The 17,412-nt window shown below is 37.0% G+C and overlaps 2 protein-coding genes across 3 annotated transcripts; one reads left to right on the top strand and one right to left on the bottom strand.

The window, feature by feature from the left end:
* Positions 1-1,369: 1,369 nt before the first annotated feature.
* Positions 1,370-8,409, bottom strand: LOC106442735 (protein MODIFIER OF SNC1 1). Of its 2 annotated transcripts, none has more exons than XM_048763109.1 (10): positions 8,150-8,409; positions 7,562-7,630; positions 7,140-7,220; positions 7,005-7,049; positions 6,564-6,912; positions 5,975-6,077; positions 5,547-5,621; positions 4,411-5,401; positions 4,102-4,330; positions 1,370-4,019 (listed from the first exon to the last, which is right to left on the bottom strand). In XM_048763109.1, the coding sequence occupies exons 2-10, from the start codon at positions 7,588-7,590 to the stop codon at positions 1,767-1,769; spliced, it is 4,155 nt and encodes a 1,384-aa protein (XP_048619066.1). In that variant the 5' UTR covers positions 7,591-7,630; positions 8,150-8,409; the 3' UTR covers positions 1,370-1,766. The 2 variants fall into 2 exon arrangements, with proteins under 2 accessions (XP_048619066.1, XP_048619067.1); XM_048763110.1 differs by having other exon boundaries at positions 5,565-5,621.
* A 2,647-nt stretch (positions 8,410-11,056) lies between these two features.
* LOC106348917 (glucose-6-phosphate isomerase 1, chloroplastic) lies at positions 11,057-14,608 on the top strand. Its single transcript, XM_013788755.3, has 14 exons — positions 11,057-11,748; positions 11,832-11,948; positions 12,089-12,187; positions 12,271-12,354; positions 12,556-12,699; positions 12,788-12,853; positions 12,939-13,007; positions 13,100-13,207; positions 13,387-13,439; positions 13,537-13,675; positions 13,762-13,918; positions 14,005-14,083; positions 14,159-14,225; positions 14,298-14,608. The coding sequence occupies exons 1-14, from the start codon at positions 11,221-11,223 to the stop codon at positions 14,430-14,432; spliced, it is 1,845 nt and encodes a 614-aa protein (XP_013644209.2). The 5' UTR covers positions 11,057-11,220; the 3' UTR covers positions 14,433-14,608.
* Positions 14,609-17,412: the final 2,804 nt, after the last annotated feature.

The raw sequence follows: 17,412 nt of genomic DNA, 5'->3' as shown, positions 1-17,412 counted from the left end.
TTGTAGTTAATCAATTAAGTTTGAAGTTTGGATAGCGAAAAATCTAACAAAATAAATGATTTGTTGTCAATTAATAGTTATTAATTAGGTAGAACATGTAGTTATTAGAATGAAAAAAATATATTTCTAATATTTACTTCACTTTTAATAATATAGATATATTAAAATAGATATTTTGGTTATATTGAATATATGGAGGATTTAACAAAGATATAATATTCATTGAACAAATGGACGGACGATGTTTGTATATGTTTTCTTATTGTTCATGTGTTGATCTCGTGTGGTTAAAATGATTTTTTCAATTATTACGTCATTTTGTTTTACAATATAGGATAAATATATATTTAAAATTTGGATTGTAAGTTACAACTGATCCATGATATGATTATTAAAGTACAAACTAATCATCTTTTTCGTGAAAAAATTGTCTCAACTGATTCATGTTTTGATATTCTTTATTGTTTAGATTTGCTTAAATTATTGTTGCCATGTTTTTAGTTAAAAATCAATTTGAAAATGCATTAATAAAATATGAAAGACAAAGAATATTTATTGTTAGGTTTATTAAATACTGCAATGACATTCTATTGCAAATATTGTGCAAGTCTAAGGGTTAGTTTAATTTTGTACTTTTTTTTTAATAGATTAGATATAAATATTTTGAAATATTTATAAGTGTTTCAATTATTAAATTCAATATTTGTGGTAATATGATATATAATAATAAATATTAAAATTTTAATAAATGCTTTAAGTACACAGTTAGTTATAAATAAGTATTTTATAATTTGCTCATTGAATAAAAAATCTACTCTCTATAAAGGAATACATATTGTTTACAAATGATGTTTGTTTTCATGCTTAATTTAACATTTTATTGTTATTTTATCAATTTTACGTGTGATAGATTAATTTGTATTTAATTTAGATGCTTTCTTTATGTTTTTGCTTCAAAATTTTTGTTTTTTACTTCGGTTATATCCGAACCGAACCGATATAACCCGAATCCGTACGATATATGATTACTTTATGGGTTTTAGGACGCAATACAATTTTGAACCGAACCCGAAGTGTTATTATCCGAACCCAACCCGTACTAATAAAATTTAGTATGGGACCTAAGATCAAAAATCCGAAAATCCCGATCTGAACGCCGACGGGTAACCGAACGCCCAGACCCAAACTTACCCATCTAATTATTGTGGTATTTAATGATTTGATATTTAATATACTTTCCCAACTAAATTTTGTGAAACTATTTAGTCATTTCTCATTACTAACAAATGATTTAAACAACTTTGCATAATTTTGAGACTTTAGAATTGCTAACTGCTCAAGGATTCTTCTAACTAATGAATATTAAGTATTTGTAAGAAAAAAGGAATTGAATTCAAAAGAAAAGTAGGTCATGTTAAATGGTTCACATACTCCGACAACAAAAGGAGAAACAAACAACACAACCAGCAACGGCTTAACAAAACAGAGTCAGTCCAACTGCCAGCAAATGTAACACCAAAAGGCTAAAGTTTGATGAGATGCATATTCAAATAAGTGACCGACATACATAATAAAACCACCCTCGAGCATAGACTTTGTTATCTGCCAATACGTCCTCAGATGAGGACGACTCCTTTGGCAGGCACCTAAAGGCTATGCCCCTGCCCTACAAAATAATAGCTTCCTTCAATGGCCATATCTCAAAATGCAACAGGCCTCAGCTACGCAGCTCTTACTACTATCTATAATAACATAGAGGCCAAATCTTAGTTTCTCTCATCTGTTAATCCATGACCGGTGTTTCTCCCAGCACTACCCCTTTGCTGTTGGTGTCCACCATGCCTTTGCTGGCCCTGTCCCTTCTCCCTGTATCTTGGTGGACCTTCTGCCTGAGATCCGTCTTTAAATTGTTGTTCTCCATCATGCGTATGTGAACCAACAGGCTTGTATTCGTAATGCAGATTCTGCTTCTGTCTATCTCCGTTTGAAGCTGGCCTCTGATGGTGATGGTGGTGCATATTCTCTTGCGCCGATGAACCCCAACCTCCTTGCGAGTCATGATGCCCTCTTCCAAACCGTTGACTATGGTCTGTGTTCTTTTGGAACATGCTGTTCGGATGATGCTCACCCTGGACCTCCTTACTGGTAGATCGGTTTTGGGACTGGGCTGGTGTATCAGCTGATGTCATTTTCTGTCCGTATCCAGCAACATCCCTTTTCTGAGATACATAAATTTTGTCTCTCGTGTATTCACGACCACCATGGTTACCTCCCCTATTAACATTAGAGTTAACAGCTGTGTGCGACACATGATCCTCAGGGCCACGACTTTCTTTGGAAGCAACAGGAAGATCTTCTTGACCTACCCCATGTCCAGACTGCTGCATATGAGCTTTACTGGGATCCCTCTTATTCGCTTTTCTAGGGTCGCTATAGTTACTTCCTCCATCCTTGTAGCTTCTGGAAGCATGCTGCTTACAGTGAATGCTCATTCCCTGATCTTTTCCAACAGCAACGGTTCCAGGACCATTTGCTTCTACTTCTTCAGCCGCAGAGGAATGCGTTTCAGGAGGCATATACCAGCCATCGTTCCATCCATCAGTATTAGATGTGGTGTGATCCTTAGAAGAGCCTACAGCAATTTGTTCAGTTTGGTTATTTCTGTGATAGTTCATTGTTCCACGGAATTGTCCATCCTCCAAAGCTTTGGTAGAAGCTACAGAACCTCGCTGGTGCGATGATCCATGATCTCTACCATGCTTGCCCTGCCTACCATTCCCATGTCTTGACTTTGAAGGAGACCCCGATTTCCCCGCAGTTAAACCAGAAGGTTGGAGAATTCCTGTACCTTCACCCCCACAGTTTTCTTTTTGCAGAACATTTTCTGTCATTTCTGGGGCAGTCGTTATTGGATTCTTAATGACGCTTTGCTCAGCCATTTCCTTTACTATGGGCTTTGCTACATATCTCTCCATCTCCACTCTTTTGCTTTTAGAACTAGTCTGAACTTGATGCAGACTCTTCGAAGAGGTGCTAAACTCAGGAACTGTTTTCTGACTGTCTGCATCTGTGGAGATATCAGCTTTCTGCTGTGGATGTACCGGGGCCCAAATAACAGTACTGCTACCAGCAAATTTCTCTGCAGGCTTATTTGCCACTGAGTTTCTTGGATTCCTACGCAAGTGCTGAGATTTCCAGTTGTGTTTTACTCTGCTTTGCGACTCTTCATTCGTGAAGGAACTGATTTGGTCAGACGAATTACCAGACACTTTAATATCCAAGCTTGGGACTGAAAGAGACCCAAACTCCATTTCTGCTCCCCTTTCCCTACCTATCTCAGTTGACTCATCTCCGGATTTTGAATCTTTTCCAACGGTAGCTCTTGTCGGGTTCATTACTGTCGTCTCCTCAGCCCTGTGCTTTTTCTTACCATTCCTGTTATTTTTTCTTTTCGTGTTAGTTGACTCAGTTGAAACGCTTGACGCTGCTGGCATGACTGAGTTATGACCTAGAACACCTTCGTTTGACACCTCAGGAGGTGGAACAACATCAACCACCTCTGTGGTAGCTTCAGAGAAAGAGCTCCCCGCCATTTTTTTCTCAAATACGATATTTTGCTTCTGCTTATAACCCAAGCGTTTCTGTTTTGAGGCAGCGCCATCATGGTGACGTGGAGGGTTATCATGTTGAGTAGAGCCTTCATTATTTGCATCTTCTGGTGAAGGCAGTAACGTTTTTCCTGAATCTACAGTGACTTCTATAGAATCTTCAGCTGTAACAGTGGTCTTCTTCTCCCGTGATGCAGGTGAATGTGACAGAGGAACTTCTGGCATGTCAGGGGTAGAAGCATTGTGCGCAGCTTCCAAGTTCTTGACTGAACCATCCCCAGCAAGTTGGGAACGTCTGTTCAATTCTTCTAGTTTAGCAAGAGCCTTAGCCCGCTGATCTCTTGCTCTTTCTTCCTCCTCTTTTTGCCTCTGTTGAGCACGCTGCCTGGCTAACTCTCTCATTGTAGTACGCTTTTAAGAGAACATGTCAAACACTCAGTATAACCACAAAAGGATGGCAACCAACAATACAATCACATGAACTAGTTTATACCTGGTTGTCGTTTGGCTCCACAGATATTCCAGACCCAGTCTTCCCGATGGAATCGGTGTCCAGCGAGTCACCTACATTTATCTCAGCAAATCTTTCTGGGTTTGGAGCTAAAGTTACAGCAGAGGAGCCTGACATAACAGCTGTCTTCCGCCAACCATCATTGCCTCCGCTGTTCACTCTTTGTTTGGCCTGATGATCAGCTCCACCTTGAGTCTGTTGAGTAGATCTCCTGTAGGTACTAACATCAACATTTTCCGAACGAAGGATAGCATAACCTGCCAAAACGTTAGTGACAAAATAATAACAGACCTGGATATGGTAGTTCCACTAATAGCTGCCAGCTCGGCGCTTTTGTTGGTGGCAGGATCAACTTGTTTATAGGGTAATGAGTTCTGACTATCACTTGCATGACCACTTCGAGGCATTCTTGTTGAAACTTTATTTGCAGAGGTCCCAGAATTGAATGTAGTTTTTGCATTTAAGCCCTCTATTTTCTGAATCAAACTGGGATCTTCGCGGGCAGCATTTTCTACCGTAATTGGTTGTACCTCACCACTTGTCTCATTGTTGTTTACTCTCCTGTTGTTTTTTGAAGTTTGCATGTGTGGAGCTACTTTCTCTGCAGTCGAGGGCCTATTTCCTAGAAATTCTTCCCGCTTTGCTTCATCTTCCTTTAACCTCCCATCTTGGGGCTTTAAGAGAATCTTGTATTGTCTTTCTTGAGAATGTGATGGCTCATTCCGTTCCAAAGCCACTGAACTTGCAGACGTATCATATCTACCTTGGCCAGGGTGCTGGTGATAAGCATGAGGACCAGCAGGCCTCCCTGCAAAAGGCAGATCTCTATTGTTAGGACCGCCGTACCCCATGGGAGGACCATAGTAGCCATCACGTGGCACTGGACCATGATAAAACCCAGGTCTTGGGTGGACATAAGGGTCAAGGATTGGAGGCCTGAACATCTTTTCATTAATAGCGTGATTACCCCGAGGACCAGCCTCATGTCCAGGAACAGGTGGAACTTGCGTAGGATAAAACGGAAAAGGATCCACATGAAATCTCCCAGGACCCAATGGGGGACCATAAGGTTGGTTCCCTCTGTACCAGCTTCCACCTTGATGATTATTTACTGGAGGACCTCGCCAAGCATCATATTGATGAGGGAAATTCGCATTGGGATAAGGTTGTAAACCACGGGAGTCCAATTGCCCTTCCTCTCTACAATATCTAGATTCATTTTCACTGTATGGTTGATTATCTCTTCTCCAGGCACTGTCATCTCCAATCCGTACATTAGCTTCTGCATATAGAAATCAAGATATGGTCAGACAAAGTTCCCAAGAGAACATTCACTAAAAATAGGTAAGGGGAATAAAGAAGTAAGAAGAAATCATTGGAACAAAAGTAACTATAGAAATGAAATGCCAATCATTGAAAATAAGAACCTTGTGTGCAATCCACACCTCGCTCTTCCGCAGATCTTCCAGACGAAGATGCAGGACGAGTTCCAGGTCCAGCATCTGCAAAATCGTAGTTTCTAAGAGCAATATCTAACGTATTCACTCCCTAAAATCAGATCACATTATATCTAGGTAATTCTAAAACCCTCGAGGGGCACGTACTAAGAGGTCATATAAGATCATAAGAGTGTTCAACAAACAGCAAGCCAGAAAACCCAGTCTCTACAGGTTTTAACTTTATTGCAAAATGAACCTGTGTTTGCTAACGTCACTCTCTAGACCGCAAAAACGGCGAGTATGAGATAGAATTCGGTACAAACTGAAACATTTATTTTCTCCTCCTTTACATAGAAACTGCTGATTGTATTATTATATTTTTTAGTGCCACATTTTCTACTGTTTACAGATGATACCTTGTGGCATTGCGCTCTTTTCAGTACTTTCTTTTTCAGTACCAAGAGAAGGAAAATCTCCAGAAGTCAAAGAAAACCCATCCTTTTTTGCTGGAGCATCGCCCTGTAATAAATGGTGAGAAATCTTGAGGAGTGAAGATAAATTTCCGTGCAGACTATGCAAAGTTAGGTAAAGTGTACAAAGTTATCCTACAAAAAAATTACTTGATGGCATGGAAATTTTCAAAATAATCATGAAAACACTTCCATCAAATTCCAATTTACCAACCAGAAGATGCGCCACCAGGTTTCCAGATCATCTTACGCACTACAAACAATTTCTCTAGGAGAACGAATAAGTGACCTAAATTTGACAAATTCAGCATCCTATTTTGTGTTTCCACAGCAAACACGAAGGATATATCCAGCAGTTATAATTCCAATCAGATTGGATATCGATCATTAGTCCAGAAAAGTTACTACCAATACCATTCCCTGTCCCACAAATATGGCGCTCAACAGATGTAAGGATACAAAAAAAAAAGATTAAGCTGATGCTTCGCAGAGTCAGATGAATAATAGACACGATTTTTAAAGGGAAGAACCATACATGTTGACCCCATGTTGCAGAAGTCTCTGACACGGCTTCAGCAAATCGTGATAAGTGGGAACTTCCAGGTCTTGTGTCTGCACTATGTGGACGTTGTAGAGCAACTGATGCCTGATTAGATGGAAACACTCCGGATGCTGATGAAGGCCGGGAGTTTGAATCCCATGCAGTAGAAGAAGAATCATGCGCTTTGTCACTGTCCGCAGTTGAAGGTCGAGTGACACTTCCACCAGAAGAAGGGCGATTACTAAGGTGGCTTGGTGAACCAGGGCCACTTTCAGTTCGTGGTGACAGTGATGATGTCCCCCACGCATTAAGTGGTGATTTACTTCCCCAACTAAGGGTTCCCCTACAATAGATGCCGAGAAGAAAACTGAAATGTCTAAAATTTGACTACAGATAAGAATGAGAAATAGCATCTGAAAAAAGGTACAAACTTACTTTGGAACAATTTCCACATTCGGGTCAAGGCCTTGATTCTCTAGCCTTGAATTCAGAAGAGAAGTATTCAGGAACGAAATAACATATATATATATATATATTAAGACTAAATATGATCATGCGCTCATCAAATACCTTTGGCTTGGTAAATTAATCGGTTTCGGAACAGCAACCTTTCCCAATATAGTCATGCCACTTCTTCTTGTAGTACCCCATCTGCGAATTTATCCAAAAAAAAAGCAATTTGGTATCAAAGCTTGAAAGCAATGACGCGAGACGAGACGAGACGAGACGAGACGAGACGAGCAAGCTCTTTGAAGGAAAGAAAAAGCCAGACACAGAGTTTTCACATATAGTGATTTTATTTTAACAGTAGTTGGAATAGATCATATACGAAAATCAATCAAGGCCAAATCAAAGTGATATCACGCAGGCACTACGAAAAGAAGCAAAGCGATTGAAAGGGGAAAAAAATCCACTCTGTTTTTACCCTCCAAAAAAAAAACAACATAGAAAAATGCATGACAAAGACAAAGTAAAAAGAAGAGAATAAAAACCTTCGATCCCCTGTCGTGCTAGAGGTCATTATTTAAGCAGCTACAGGATCCAAGTAGCCCTTTTGAAACCTGTAAGGTCACATGCAGAATTAGGTTCCCAGACGAAACTTCAAGCTCAAATCCCCAAGAAAATCAAACCATACTCGACTCTGAAGAACTATTGATATGATAAAGAATCAACCTTGACTCGTTAGCATCTCTCTTCAGTTTAAATTAAAATATAAAGAGCTACCAAATTATACAAGAAAGCAAAAAAAAAAAAAAAGTATCATGTAGATATCAAACTGAGCTAAATGAAGAAATAGAATAACTCAGACTACGAGCTGTAACACGCCTATACAAGTTCAAGTTCCCCAATACGAAACACAAATTCTTATTTCCACCTGCTTGACGAATCATGAGCTATAGATTGCAAAAAAGTCGAAAACTTTCTAAAAATGCATTCACCAATGTCAATCAAACTCTACGAAAGGACACACAAACTTATTAGTAGTCTGAAGATTCTACAGCCTCGTCACTAATCGTATTTCAATACGGTAAGAGATTGGGAAGAAGAGAAATAACTGAACAAAAAAAAAAAACGAATACCTTGGGGGCACGTCGCAAACCCTAGAAATCGTGAGAATCCAACAGTAAGGGGGGCAGATCGGAGGTTCTGCTGGGTGATCGATGGAATCGAAGAAGGGAGATGAAGGATGAAACGAAGGATCTACGGAGAAAGTGATGGATGAAGCTTAACGTTGAACGGATTGGTTGAAAGACGAGAAAGCGTCGAAGTTCAGGGGCTGCACGGTTTTACTCAGCTTCTTTTCTTTTTTTTGTTTATTTTTGATCTAATCTGTAAAAGGTAAAGATATAAATAATAATAAATGATTTAACTTATTTCACACCCAAAAGTATACTAATTTAGGTGACTATATGCATACCATTTATATACTTTAACTAAAAATCAATTTCTTCTTAAACCTATATTTTCTAGTTCATGTACATCATATAATTAAATTTTCTAGTATAAACTAAATTTTTCAAAAACACGTTGCTATTTGTTTTTCATGTCACTATTATATATCGTATATGTGTCATCATATAATTAATCGTATTTTATACGTATCATCGTATAAATAATCACATATATTATATTTTAAAAACTTAATGTGAAATATAAAAACCATAATTTAAGTTGGTTTGAAATTGAGATTTGTATTGTATTTTTCTTATATATATTGAAAACATTTTTTATAATAGTTATTGAAATATATTTTAGTAAAAATAAAATTTTGAATATATGTATATTTTGAATCAATTTTTGATATAAATTAATTTTAAATTATTTTTTTGATTTGAAATATGTATATAAAGATTAAATTATGTAATTAGATTGTACCATTTTCGTATATTTTAAAGTTAGCTCAAATAGATAATTTCTCATAATATAATAGACTTCTAATTTGTCTTAATAACATAAGTCCATTACTTTTTTTATTAATATATTGCTATCTATGTTTCAAAACAACATTATACTCATTTTTTTTAATATTGCTATCCATGTTTCCAAACAATTCTCAAATGTACTACAATTTTAATAATATAGATAGCATTCATAAGTCGGCCAGGGCATCCTTACTAAAAAAACTCAAATTAAATTCTCACAAAAATAAGAATATTTTAATAATTAAGAGATTCATATTAGAATCTTTCAAATGGGAAATTTTAGTATAATTTTTTAAAGTTTTCGAGAAACTTTCTAATTAAATATGAATTTTTTGTGAAAAGAGAATGATAAAATGGAGAATGGTAACAATCTTATGCGATTATAAACTCAGAATTGTATCATTGGCGTATCAATTTAGAGATGTTGGAGAATGATAAAAATGGGGTTGGAAGGTAAAAAGGAGACGAGATTACCACGCTGATAGAGACATTACGCATATATTTAATTAATGTACCTTGAAATGATTATATGCAGTGGCGATCCAACGGTGTATGAGAGATATATACTTGCAAGAAATGGGTGAGATGACGACAATTGTGATACCTGGAATGGCAAATCTCTCAGCTATTTTTCAGATAACAACGACAACCTTTGTTGGTTTATTGAACCTGAGCTTGGCTAAGAGGTTGTTTGTGAGGAACTGAGGATGCATAAGGTTGCTTGGAACGTTGTAACATAAGACCAATACGTTGTTGTTGGCACTGGGTCAACACATTTATATCAGGCTGCTCTCTATGCTCTCTGCCCACATGATGTCTCCGGTCTCATCAATGTCGTCTCAGCTGCGCCTTATTATTGTGAGTCATAATATTCCTAGCCGTCTCAAACTATCTCTCGGCCGTATACATGTTTTCTATAACTATTATTTTACGGCTCCTGATGTGCCTCTCAACGTTGCAATTTACTTGGGAAAGTCTTTGAGTAAGAAAAAAGAAAAGAGTAAATGATTATGTAAATATTGGGACTATTAGACTCTAGTACTTGTAAACCCGTTATGTATGCATTTGATTAAACATGGTTTACTTCTCTTATTAACATAAGTAACATCTGATTAACACGATTGAGCAGCTAACATCATAGGAGCTGAAACCTACTCCAAAATCAAATAGAGGGTGAGACCGCATTACATCTTCAAGTTAGACATCATAGCACTTTGATCTCGGCTTGGAACTCATCCACCCAACTCTCAACTAGTCTGTTTATCCGATATGTATTGTAATGAATACTCGTGGTATCGGTTCCGGTTCTTACTCAAACCGATCAGATACATGTTTAAACCATAACTTATTTAAGGTACCAAATCACTCATCTGTAATTCTTTTCACATTATTTGTATTTCATTTCACTAGACCACATCAATTTGTTTGTAATTTGTTTTTTTTTTTGCACATTATAAATACATATATTATTTTTATTAGAAAGTAATTGTCATTAAAAGGTAATTATCAACCAACCCGAAACTGGAACCGACTCGGATCCAAACCGAAAGTCTATTGGATCCTATATGAATATTAATTTTTCTATATCCATTATCGGATATTTTCTGGAACCGATTTGAAAATCCGAAATCTCAATCCTATTCTCAAACCCACTTCTGAATCTCTTCATGCTTGTTTAACTAGTATTCCCCATAGATCTTTAAGTACTCTTCATATTGATAAATCGATTTCTTGACATGGTAATATAGTTGTGGGACAAACGGTTTTACAATGCTAAAGTTTTCCAGGGAAACTTGACTCTACTAATCAACCATAGGTCACATTCACTAAAAATATCAATACCAAATAGAAAATCAGAAAATCATTGGTCTACTACAACCACCACCTCCACAATTTTTGTTTTAAGTGGAACTCAAGCGTTAGTTTATTACCAAAATATTCTAAATGGCGGGCCATATGTCAAAATAGAATATGATGCCAAAAGGTGGAGAGATATTCGAGCAATGGGTATAGACATAGTCGTGAGAGTGATGAAGCTCCCTTGAATCGTTATCTAAGCAGAACCGTTCACTTCCACCAAAGGACAAAACTCTTTCCCTTCTCATTGGTTCCTCCAAATATCAAAAGAGTCACAAACACACACACACGAAAAGATACATACCCTGTCTGAATAAAAACCTCATTTCTCTCACTCTCCTCTCTCTCGTAAACATCGCTGTCCCCAAAGCATGGCCTCCTCTCTCTCAGGCCTCTTCTCTTCCTCTCTCAAACCGTCCAAAACCCTCTCCGTCAAAGCATTGTCGGCGCCGCCGACAAGAGGAGGAGACTCCTTCTCTTTCCCACAAACCTCCAAACCCACACACCTACCGTTGACTCTCTCCGCTTCTCGCTCCGACATTTCTCACACGGACGCCGCCACCGCTGCCAAGAAGGAGCTGATCAAAGATCCAGATGCGCTCTGGGAGCGGTACCTAGATTGGCTGTACCAGGAGAAGGACCTCGGGCTGTATCTTGACGTCAGCCGCGTCGGATTCACCGATGAGTTTGTGGTCGACATGGAGCATAGGTTCAAATCCGCGTTCAAGGCTATGGACGAGCTTGAGAAAGGGTCTATAGCGAATCCGGACGAAGGGAGGATGGTTGGTCACTACTGGCTTAGGAACTCTAGTCTTGTCCCGAAGCCGACTTTGAAGACATTGATTGAGAACACTCTTGACTCGATCTGTAGTTTCGCTGATGACATAATTTCTGGCAAGGTTTGGTGTTTGTTTGATCTCACCTTGTCTGAATCTTGTTTGCTTTTTGATTCACAATCAGTTTTTGGTTTGTGCATTGACAGATAAAGCCACCGTCTTCTCCTCGTTTTACTCAGATTCTTTCTGTGGGGATTGGTGGGTCAGCTCTTGGTCCTCAGTTTGTTGCTGAGGCCTTGGCTCCTGATAATCCTCCATTGAAGGTATTGAACATTGTTCTGACTTCTGAGGTCCTTTTTTGATTGAAAGATTCAAACTTGTTGGGTACTATATTGAAAGCTTTCCTTCTTTTCTTCTCCATTGCTCTTTAAGACTTTTTTTTTTCACTTTTGACTGTTGATAGATAAGATTCATAGACAACACCGACCCTGCTGGAATAGATCATCAGATTGCACAACTTGGGCCAGAGCTTGCTTCAACTTTAGTAATTGTTATCTCAAAGGTGTGTACTTTATTCAGTAGTGTGCACTAGCTGTTTATGTGATGCTTTGGCGAGCATGACTAAGTTTCTTATGTGTTTCTTAGAGTGGAGGCACTCCTGAAACTAGAAATGGACTACTGGAAGTACAGAAGGCATTCCGAGAAGCTGGTCTGAACTTCGCAAAACAGGTTTTGATCTCAGGTTTTTGTTTTTGCTGAGATCCATGTCTCTTCGAACATGGCTACACAGTTGGAAAATATCTTAAATAAGTTGTCTCATCAAAAATTGGCTTCTCATGGATCTTTAGACACCTTCAGATATATTGCATATGATTTAGCTTCAACTTCTGCCCAACTCTTGTTCCTCAGCAGATATATATGCCTATGCAGGGTGTTGCAATAACACAAGAAAACTCGTTGCTGGATAACACGGCGAGAATTGAAGGTTGGTTAGCTAGGTTTCCTATGTACGACTGGGTGGGTGGAAGAACATCAGTTATGTCTGCAGTTGGTCTCCTTCCAGCTGCACTTCAGGTAAGTACTGATACATATATGCTTAAACTTAGTGGTAGGATCATCAGTTGCTTTTATGTGTATTAATGCACTGTCTGTCATCGTATAGGGAATTGATATTAGAGAGATGCTTGCTGGTGCTGCAATAATGGATGAGGCTACTAGGACAACTTCGGTAAGTCTTACTTGTGTATGAACGAACTCCTTCATTCTTGTTCTGTTGAAGATGAATCTACTCACCAGGGTAAATTTTATTTCAGCTCAAGAATAATCCTGCAGCGCTCTTAGCCATGTGTTGGTACTGGGCTTCTGATGGCGTTGGTTCCAAAGTAATTTTCCTCAACTTTTTTCAAGAGCGTCTAAGACTAGCAAGGAGATTGAGTTTCTTATTTTTGACTTTTGTACTCACTTTTTTTTACAGGATATGGTGATCCTTCCTTACAAGGATAGCTTATTGCTATTTAGCCGGTATCTGCAGCAGTTGGTCATGGAATCACTAGGAAAGGAGTTTGATCTCGACGGTAACACTGTAAGCATTCTCTTTCTTCAATATAGACCTCAGCATCCCAAATGAGAGTTCATGAGCATTAAAATGTCCTAAGATCTGTATATTGCTGTAAACCATTAGATATTGACTACTTACTTAGTCACTTGTGCACATGACTGAGTTGAGTTTTCACCCAAGGAACAATGATTTGAAATTTGCAGGTTAATCAAGGGTTAACTGTATATGGAAACAAAGGTAGCACAGATCAGCACGCGTGAGTTTCCTTTATTCATATAGTTCTCCTATTCAAGACAAAGCAATGATGGATCTCTATATGCACCATTAATTAATTTTGTTGAATTTCATTATAGCTACATTCAACAACTGAGGGAGGGTGTGCACAACTTCTTTGCAACCTTCATAGAAGTGCTACGTGACAGACCCCCGGGTCATGATTGGGAGCTTGAGCCAGGTGTCACTTGTGGTGACTACCTCTTTGGGATGCTTCAGGTCTGATTCAAGAACAATATTTACACTTTACACACTGGTATTTGGATGATCTTCCCCTCTGATGAGCTGGTTTGTATTTTTGGCAGGGAACTAGATCTGCTTTATATGCAAACGGTAGAGAGTCCATTAGTGTTACCATCGAGGAAGTGACACCAAGATCTGTTGGGGCTATTATAGCTCTCTATGAAAGAGCGGTTGGGTTGTATGCCTCACTTGTCAATATTAATGCTTACCACCAACCTGGTATATATATTCCGACCAAATCTATGTTTTGTGATTTGCCAGCTTAAATTTGTGTACTGAATCTTATAAAACAACAACGAGTTCAGGTGTGGAAGCCGGGAAGAAGGCGGCAGCTGAAGTTCTGGCCCTGCAAAAGCGTGTATTGTCAGTTCTTAATGAAGCCAGGTAAGAGTCAGACCATGTGTGCTTCTTATCAGGAGAGACCAGTTAGGTATTAATCCTTCTTTTCTCTGCCTGTAGTTGTAAAGATCCGGTAGAGCCATTGACACTGGATGAGATAGCTGATCGTTGCCATGCTCCTGAAGAAGTAACGTGTTTAAATCCTTTGTATCTTTTCGCATGGACATGATCAAGAAGTTGTATGTTTTGAAATTTGCAGATTGAGATGATATACAAGATCATAGCTCACATGTCAGCAAACGACAGAGTTCTGATAGCTGAAGGTAGCTGCGGATCGCCAAGGAGTGTTAAAGTGTACCTTGGTGAGTGCAATGTGGATGACATGTACGCATAAGAAAACTTTCTCAAACGCTCAAATGAGTCTCAATCTCTGTTCTGTTGTTTTGCTTATTTATTTCTGCAACGTCTATGATTTTGAAATATTAATAAAAGATTGCAATAAGAGCAGGAAACACTTGTGTACTGAAAACATTGCAGGGTTCATCAATCAATCACTTGTTTAGATCTCAACACGTTTCTAGATGTTCTTCCGTTGATTCTCTCTATAAACAAACTAAACAAAGGTATGTCAGGGATGCTCAACAAATCTCCTCCGTGTGGTTAAATGTTCATGAGTATTGCAACTCAAGCAAAGTGAATCGTTACATGTTTGTAGCATCTTCCGTAAGAAAACCCAAGACACAAGTCGATTTGTCCCCACCAACCATCTAGTTTCAGCTAACATAACAACATACATCAAAATATAACGTTGCTTCTGTTTTTTTCCCATTTTTGAACACCACTTTTTGTATAAAGATATTGCTGAATGATCGTTTTTCTTTTGAAAATAATCGCTTTCGCCAGAGTTTTGGTAGTCTTTTTTTCTTATTAAAAAAAAAACTACCAAAACTTTAACAAAAAAAAAAAAGAATTCTCTATATTTTGAAAATTAAAAAGAGAACTAAAAGTGGAGAAATGGTTTCAAATAACCCAAAACAAGTTATCGTTTTCAAACTAATCAAATGATCAAATTAAGTTTCATAAAATGACAATTATACTTTTGTTCAGATATATAAAAATAAATAAATATTTTAAAAATATTCTAAAATTTTCTTTCATGAAAACGTTTTTTTCAAAGTAATTTTTGCTTCTAAAAAAAGATAATTGTAAAAAGTTAGTAAGACATTCTTGAATGTGTATTATATCTTTCTTAATTTGAGTTTATAAAGATATTCCAGAATAAGTATAATATCTTTATATAATTTAGAAAATATTCAGAAACATGATTTGAAAAATACATTCTTAATTTGTATTTATGATCACCATCATGAATATATATTTATGAAATCTTTACTAAACTAGAATTATATGTATATTAACAAATATATTCCAAGAAATATATATAGCATCTTCCTAAAGTTTACTGAAGAAATTATTGAATTTGATACCTAAATTTTATAAAATATGCTACACATTTTGAAAATATCTTTGTAAATTTTGAATAATATCTTTATAAATATGCATATAAGTTAAATTCATGAAAATGCTATATACATTTAGAAATAAATTTAATATACATACAAGTTTATATTCAAGAAATCTGATTAACGTTTATGAAGACATTCATTAATTTAGAATTTTTTTTTTATAAATTCACGAAGACATAGTACACGTTCATGAAGATTATTTATTTTTGTAAAGAAAAATCGAATCTAAAAGAAAGAAATTGATGAAAAAAAATTTCAATGATATTATTTTCGAAATTTCAATATATATTAAATAAATAGTTTCTCTTAATTAAAACAATAAATGAAAATATAATTATTAGTCACATTTTTATGGTTGACAAAACAAAGTTACCATGTTTAAGAAATCTAATTTGGTTACTTTGACTTCTAATTTGGTTACTTTGACTACATAAATAAAAAAAGCAAACAAAAGTTTAATTTAAACTTCGTTTCTCTCCCTCGCTCCTCCGTGAAAGCTTTTTGATTAAGCTTCCTTCGTCTCCTCCACTGCGTGATCTGTGACTGACTCCCTGAGGAATCTCCTCGTAAGCAAGACGTTCGTTTGTTCAGCTTAGCAACTCAAACTCACACCATGGTCTCCAGCAGAGTATCAGATTCGCCTGCTCCCAAGGCCCATAACGGCAACGTATCATCCTCAGCTTCTGTACAGGTCACCAGATCCCTAGTGACCGATCCTGAGGCCGCTGGTTCAGCTTCCAAATATCACATGTATACAAATTCCGACGACTCCTCCCTCCATTCGTTTCTTGCGAACAGTAGAGTGTATAGTAACGTCGGTCGTAGTCACGTAAGAAGCTCGTCTTATTACATTTGCTCCGAGGTGAGATCCTCTAGGGAGACTCTCGTGGCTGCGCGCGGACAGACGGAGCCCACTATGGTTTGTGTTTAGCCTTTCTCTGTTAAAATCTGGATCCACCATGGTTGATTTGATGATTTTTTCCGCATTAATAATAAAAATGATAGATATAAAAGAATAAAAATGATAGATATAAAATGATTGATAAAAAAATATTTTCCGGCATTTTTTCCACTAATTTTGGAAGAAAATATAGTGGTGGATATGATCTTTCTTAGAGCTTGTGTTTACAGGTTGTATGTGACATCAGAGAAGAATTGCTTGTGTTGATTCTGTTTTACTTGTATAATGATGGGTGGAACAACAAGGATGTGATTTTTTTTTCTTTACTGATCTTCTCATAATCTTAGTTCATATTACAGGAGCTTAATGATGAAAAGTTCTCTTCTGAAGAAGTAAGCTATATTCCGAGTGCCCCTCCAATTCCCTTGGCAGTAGAGGAATCCGGAAAAATTAAACCAGCAAGTATTCAAGTTTCAGAAGCTTCTGATACCATGTAAAATATAATACCCCCTAGGTTTCATTAAAGATAAAAGTTTTAGAAAAAAATTTTGTTTCACAAAGATAGGTTTTTTATGTTTTCTATACAAAAATTGCAAATTTCAATAAAATTAATTGGATTTATTAAAAGACTATTGGTTAAAAAGCATTGGAATTTGATAATTTCAAAAAACGATGAATGATTAATGTGTTTTCTTAATATGTGTGAAAACACCAAAACATCCATCTTTAATAAACGGAAGGAGGAGAATATAAATATTATTGTGTTGTGTTTGATAAAAAAAATACAAGACACATATATATAGCAGTAACATTAACGTAATGCTAATACTAAATAATGTTAATTTTCCTAAGTAAATATGCTAATAATATTTCGAGATTATCTTGCTTTTCAAATCTATTCTTTTAGTCTTCTGGGTCTCTAGGGAGATACGGCCTAATAGTTATCT

This window comes from Brassica napus, chromosome C7, assembly GCF_020379485.1.
Source record: "Brassica napus cultivar Da-Ae chromosome C7, Da-Ae, whole genome shotgun sequence".
Classification (NCBI taxonomy): domain Eukaryota; kingdom Viridiplantae; phylum Streptophyta; class Magnoliopsida; order Brassicales; family Brassicaceae; genus Brassica; species Brassica napus.
The sequence above is the reverse complement of the archived record's forward strand: the minus strand, read 5'-3'. Positions and strand labels throughout refer to the sequence as shown.

Excerpts from the sequence above, each read along its gene's own strand:
- LOC106348917 (XM_013788755.3), top strand. The coding sequence starts at position 11,221 with ATGGCCTCCTCTCTCTCAGGCCTCTTCTCTTCCTCTCTCAAACCGTCC. Across the intron at positions 11,749-11,831 it reads ATGACATAATTTCTGGCAAG|ATAAAGCCACCGTCTTCTCC; the intron begins GTTTGGTGTTTG and ends GTGCATTGACAG. Across the intron at positions 13,440-13,536 it reads GGTAGCACAGATCAGCACGC|CTACATTCAACAACTGAGGG; the intron begins GTGAGTTTCCTT and ends ATTTCATTATAG.
- LOC106442735 (XM_048763109.1), bottom strand. The coding sequence starts at position 7,590 with ATGACCTCTAGCACGACAGGGGATCGAAG. Across the intron at positions 5,402-5,546 it reads AGGTGTGGATTGCACACAAG|AAGCTAATGTACGGATTGGA; the intron begins GTTCTTATTTTC and ends TTCTATATGCAG. Across the intron at positions 4,331-4,410 it reads AGTGGAACTACCATATCCAG|GAGATCTACTCAACAGACTC; the intron begins GTCTGTTATTAT and ends TAGTACCTACAG.